Genomic DNA, 6,764 nt, shown 5'->3' with positions numbered 1-6,764 from the left:
TATAAAGGTAAACATGATAAGGAGTAGCAGTGTATTTTAATGACAAAGTAAACAATGAAATGTTGTATAAAGGTAAACATGATAAGGAGTAGCAGTGTATTTTAATGACAATGTAAACAACGAAATTTTGCATAAAGGTAAACATGATAAGGAGTAGCAGTGTATTTTAATGACAAAGTAAACAATGAAATGTTGTATAAAGGTAAACATGATAAGGAGTAGCAGTGTATTTTAATGACAATGTAAACAACGAAATTTTGCATAAAGGTAAACATGATAAGGAGTAGCAGTGTATTTTAATGACAATGTAAACAACGAAATTTTGCACAACATTTCATTGTTTACTTTGTCATTAAAATACACTGCTACTCCTTATCATGTTTACCTTTATACAACATTTCATTGTTTACTTTGTCATTAAAATACACTGCTACTCCTTATCATGTTTACCTTTATACAACATTTCATTGTTTACTTTGTCATTAAAATACACTGCTACTCCTTATCATGTTTACCTTTATACAACATTTCATTGTGGTTTACATTGTTATTAAACATAAAGGTAAACATGATAAGGAGTAGCAGTGTATTTTAATGACAAAGTAAACAATGAAATGTTGTTTAATGAGAAAATGAAAATCGATTAGGTGTTGTTTAATGATAACGTAAACAGCATACAATATAGTTTAATAACAAAGTAAGTAGCACAGAATATAATGTAATGACAACATAAGAACAGCGGTTATATGTAGTTTAGATAAGAAAAAAGATAAGCAACAACTGGATGTTGTTTAATAACAATGTAAACCACAATGAAATGTAGATTAATAAGAGTGTAAACAACAATAAGGTGACAGCGTAAACATTAACGTGATTAAATATTATGTCAACTCAAACATTTATGATATTAAAACTTTAATACAAAGATAGGGAATGACGAGATGGACTTTCAATGACCAGGTAAGCAACAATATTTACTTAATGCCATTGATTGGATTTCACAAGTTAATTATTTATCCCAGTAGAGTCTCTTCGCTCTTTGGTAGAGTAAAATCCAATACCTCTGTAGGTCACTCACAGTTTCAGTTTCTACGGTAGGTCACTCGTCTTCTGATTCAGAATGGGTTTTCTAACATTTACTGCAAAAAGAGTCAAACAGTTGTAGTTGCAATTCTTCCAATGCTCGTAGTACGATACTGAAAACTCAAAACGGGCACATCACACGTTTTCATACAATGGCTGGCAGAACTATTGAGGTTGATGTTTAACATCGCAGTTTTTCTGAAAGACCTTCTGAGAGACAAAGAGAGAATGCGTATTCTTTGTCGTCGACACGAGTTGAAAGCACATAAGAAAGAAAGTCTCCCGACGTATCAGCGGTAAGTTTCCAGGTTTACAATACTAAAACCCGGGGCTCGATTCCCTGTGGTTGACAGAGTGCAGATAACCCATTCTGTAGCGTTGCGCTAAAAAAAACAACAACTTTCCTCTGAAAGAAATAGTACCCAAAGAGGGTATAAATACATTAATACAAAACGAAACAATATTTAAATATGTAATAATAAAAGGGCGTGTCTGTGTGTGACTGCCATAGCTTCAAGAGCAAAGAACCTAGAAACTTGAAATTTCGCAAACATACTAAGTGGAACCCGAGGGTATACATTTGGGTATTATTACTTAGCTACGTGCGTACGCACATGCGCATCTTTTTATGCAAAAAGCCACATAGAAAAGAAATGTGACCGCCATAGCTCCAAGAGGAAATAGCCTAGAAACCTGATATTTTGCACCCATACTAAGTGGACTTTGAGGGTATGCACCCAGGTATTATTACTTATCTTATCCACGTGCGTGCGCGCATGCAAATGTTTTTAATGAGGCAAACTAGCGAAAAACCACATAGAAAAGAAGTGGTTCGTTATATTACAAATAGAAATCACAGAGAGAAAGCACGTGTTGCGTGTGCGCACATTCGTGTCTGTGTATGTGTGACCGCCGTAGCTCCAAGAGTAACGAACGTAGAAGCCTAAGATTTTGCACCCATACTAAGTGGACCCTGCGGTTTTGCACCTTGGTATTATTACCTATCTTATCCACATGCGTGCGCGCATGCAAATGTTTTTAATGAGGCAAACTAGCGAAAAACCACATAGAAAAGAAGTGGTTCCTTATATTACAAATAGAAATCACAGACAGACATACATGCTCTTTTATTATAATTTGTTTGTTTTTTATTAAGCACAAAGCTACACAATTGGCTATCTGTGTTCTGCTGTGCCACTGGGGGGGGGGGGGCTTTTATTATAGATGTGTAGCCCGTCAAAAATGACGACGCAAGTACCACAACCTCATAATATACACGGTAGTATATAGTTTTGGTAACAATTGCCTTCCAACAATGGTTTTTATGCCATGTTGCTTAGCAATAAAACTGAGTATTTCGACTGCACTAGCAAAACATCATCAGGATAACACAGGAGAGCTAATATTTGCTTTGATCAGGAAGGAGCAAATAAATAATTAATTTATTAAAAAGATCACTTTAAATTAAGTTTAATAAACAGTTTGTATAAGAATATTTTAAAGAAACGTAAAAACAAATATGGAAGTAAAAAGAAAATGTCACATGAAACAGTTAAGAAAATAAGCCTTACTCTGTTTAATGGCAAAGATGTTTCAGATAAAAATCAAGGCAGGGTAGTTATGAAATTCCATACTGTGTATGTAAAAAGTAGTTTATATTGGTCACAGGAGCATTATTTCACAAAAGGGTTGGGGTAGGGGGCAATGAAAACTGACTTTGCGTGAGACCTACAATTCAGCTAAGGGCCCTAAATGACGTAATTTGTGTATATGTGTTAACACGGGCTGACTAAAAACGTTTCACAGAAACTGCCATTTGGGTCTCCTTCCCTCCAGGGCTTGGGGGAAGCCGACCATTTAAACCCCCCTCAGATGATGGTATTGTTGTACAGACAAAACGTCCGTGACAGTCAAAATACTATAAAGAAAAGAAGAAACAAAAATGGCGGTTGCTTCACATCTTTATAACACAGGGCATTCAGTTAATTGGGATGAATCCAAAAGATTGTGGAACCAAAATTTTATGAGCATTGTAATATTCATGAATGTACTGAAATAAAAAACAACAACAGAATATGAATAGTTTTGAATATTGCCTACATCCGTATAATGTTACGAAATCATTATTTTCCTCTCATTTCTTGGTTTAATATATTAATGAAAAGTACGTACAGTTTTAAGTAGTTAAAGTGAACATGCAACAATAGGTCAACAGCAATATATGTACTATATCCAATGTCGACGACGGTGAGATACGACAGAGAGAAAGAGTAGTGGTTGAAACATTTATATTATCAAATTTCGTAAGTAACAAGTGTTATGGTGTGAACTAGATTAAGTTGATGAAGTGTAAATTTTTGTCAGTTTTATATTAGGCATTTACAAATCAGAATACGGAAAAGGATTTATAACACAATATTATTTATCTATTTTAGTAGTAGTATTATATATTTTTACTTGAATTAACTTTTACTTATCATTCAGAAGAAATGGCGAACCAGTAAACTAGTCTTATTGTTTCTAGAATGGTTCAAGTAACCACAGCACAGAAGGATACATTAGTAATTCTAATCAAATTTAGCATGAAGTTCTTATCCAATTTTGCATTAACCTGCCCTAACTGATTTTCTTTTTAAAAATATAAATAACAGTGTTTTAGAGGTACGCCGGACAAGCATGCCCAGACTGTGAATACTACGATTCATGGCCTTTTACCACATAAATGTCCTCCGTTTTGTGGAGCTTTGAGGGTTTTATAACAGTGACGGTAAAACCCATATTCAACCGCACCCAAAAGTTGACAGTGTGTGCTATTGACTATCTGCTTTCCCTTTCGTCCATCAGTTCAGTATTAGGAACAGTTACGTGCAGATACCCTTGTTTACTTTTGCACGAAATCCTGAAACAGACATGGTGTTTTAGACAGATATAAGTTCTGAAAGAGACATTTTGTTTTCAAACTAGGACAAAGACATCTTCAGAGTAAGCCAGACTACTCGATGGGCTATTTTCTCTTGTAACAATACTCGCCATATTGCTACTTGGACGACTTCTGAAGGTTTCACGTTCCTTGATACTTCGCAAGACAAATCCAAATACGAGAGATTAGACTTTCAAGGCCGGCTTCTCCGAGTTGGCACTCTAAAGGTACGGTTCACTGTGAAATGTGATATTATGTTTTTTTTATTGACTAGCCTCGCAATTGCTCTCCATTTGTATTTATATATAAAAAACCACCAACCAACAACAAAAAACAAACGTTTAACTCGGAAAGAAGGTTCTATTATTATTGAATCATCATGTTGAAAGATACGGGTAGCTTGTAGGTAGAACTTTGGTTAACGTGAAAATAACAAAATATTTTTTTTCCTAACAAATATGGCGATATAATAAATAAGCATAAAAACAACTTAACTAAATTTTATACTATCAGATATATTAAATATAGGGCCCTTTTTGAGGGCCTATATTTCCTTTACTTACACATACTACTTAACTATTGGTAAGGATGAAGGTTCCTAATAAAGATGAGTTTCAAATTGTGCAGGTTATTGAATGACTGATTGTGTTCAGATACAATATAACTTATGGAAAGTAATGCATAAAAAAAAGAAACTTCATAAAGTCTTTGATAAGACTGATAACAACCGAAAAAGAAAGAGTTTTGTGAAAATTCAGCTATGAACAGATGTTTAAAGAATCCCTTCCAGTGCATTTGCACACAATCAATACCGTATATGTTTGGCAAGAGACACAATGACTCTTATACATCACACTAATTAGATGTCATGCATGTTTTTATGAAAGCTGATCCCATTATTGTGTAAGGAGGTAGTGAAGCTCCTGTACAATTTTGGGTTGCACTGGATGGAATGCTGTCACCCTCTGTAGTATGTTCAAAGCATGCTCAATATGGTTCATGTCAGGAGATCTCGTCCAAATTCTCGATTGCTTCCTGTTCAAAAAAGGTAGTGGTAATCCTTGGTCGATGTGGGTGGATATTATTAGCAACCAAAATTAAGTTTGGCCCAACTGTATATGGTCTCATTGTCTTATGGAGAATCACTTCTTGGTACCTAACAGCAGTGAGGGTGTTGTTTTGGGTGACATGGAGGTTCATTCTTCTTTGTATGTTGATTTCAGCTCACACCATCACAAATCATTAAAAACACTTTTTTTTTTCAAATGAGTGTGATAATAAAACAGTTAAAGTAATGAAGGAAACAAAATTCATTAAATCGGGGGACCTTTGGACAGCTTAGGGCTCTAAGCAATTGATTAGTTTGCTTATGCTTAACATCATCACTGAGTCCAAGCTAGTAAGCACCACATTGCTGTGTACTGGAAAATGTTCGAGGTCAATAGTTATGGTTCCTATTCTAGTATGGCACATTTATCTTAAATTGTTAGCATTATGACATAATAATTTTATTGAAGAAATATAGTTTTAAGTCAAATGATCGTTTTATTTTTACCTACAATGCATGGTGTTTTATTTCTCCAGAAAATTCCTCATATTACGTATCATGTTCGAAAGGATGAGAATGTTATTGGAGATGAGGGTATAGAAAACAGCCTCCTGAACACCATTGCAGAACATCTGAATTTCAGGTTGGATATAATTCTACTTTGTATCCTACAATCCACATCATGAACTAAGATGCTTAGAATGACACATTTGCTAACATATTTCCAATTCTTTTTACCTGAACCACAGGAGGTAGAAGAATGTTATATGTATGGTGTTTGGAGTTGTATTTTACTCATCACAACAAATCTATGTTTATAAAGTATTTGAAAAATATGTAGCATTTATACTACAAGTTTGATTTTCTAAATTTTTCAGCAGACAAGCTGTTTAGAAGGTTAATTTTCACAAACACACCATTTCAATAATATGTACATCATAATTTATAATTAGAAGTTGGGTGAATTTGTGCTTTCATCAAAGATTTTGACAAGTTGTGGAAATAATTTATCTTGGCAGCTTTAACATCTACAACATCAATTTATGTATTAAGCAATGTATGAAAGTTCAGAAACGGTCATAACAAATAATCTGAAAAATATATTGTAAAAAGACCCAAGATAAAAAGAGAAACAGTATGATCCTTATTTGGAAGGAGAAAGTAATATGTATCCTTCATATCTTTTGTTTAGACTATAAAATATCTTAAAATAAAATGCGTTCCATTGATTTGAATACTTGGTTATTTTTATTTAAAATATAATATAATATAAGAGCTATATTATCAATATCCTTATAAAGCACATTTCTGCACTTAAATTATCAACTCATTTTTGGTTAACAATATTCTTCGATTGTCAACAATTATTGACTCACTTATGTTTGACATAGCTTGGAATGTTAGATTCATTACATAAGCTATCAACTCACTTGTTTTTAACAATATCCCTCTTGTTTCAGATTCAGTACATAAGCTTGTTAGTACCCTTACAGTGTTAGACTCAGTATACATAAATATCAACTCAACTGTAATTAGCAATACTTTTCCAGCGTTAATTCAGCAAGGGACAACTTTAGTTTCACAAGTAGGCAACAAAGAAGGGTTGCTATAACAATATATATATATATATATATACAGCGTGGTTACAAGTAAATAGACACCACCTTTTTAGAAAAAAAAATGAAATTTTTTCAGTCATATTCACATGAATTG

The 6,764-nt window shown here is 33.6% G+C and overlaps 1 protein-coding gene across 2 annotated transcripts in view; it reads left to right on the top strand.

The window, feature by feature from the left end:
- Positions 1-6,764, top strand: part of LOC106463414 (probable glutamate receptor) — a 26,165-nt gene that overhangs the window by 7,486 nt on the left and 11,915 nt on the right. For both annotated transcript variants that reach the window (XM_013923439.2, XM_022390896.1), the window contains 2 exons: positions 4,048-4,230; positions 5,588-5,694. In XM_013923439.2, coding sequence (XP_013778893.2) covers positions 4,048-4,230; positions 5,588-5,694 — 290 coding nt within the window. The remainder of the gene's footprint in view (positions 1-4,047; positions 4,231-5,587; positions 5,695-6,764) is intronic.

Source organism: Limulus polyphemus, unplaced genomic scaffold (genome assembly GCF_000517525.1).
Source record: "Limulus polyphemus unplaced genomic scaffold, Limulus_polyphemus-2.1.2 Scaffold1400, whole genome shotgun sequence".
In the NCBI taxonomy this organism is placed as follows: domain Eukaryota; kingdom Metazoa; phylum Arthropoda; class Merostomata; order Xiphosura; family Limulidae; genus Limulus; species Limulus polyphemus.
This window is presented reverse-complemented; position numbering and strand designations above follow the sequence as displayed.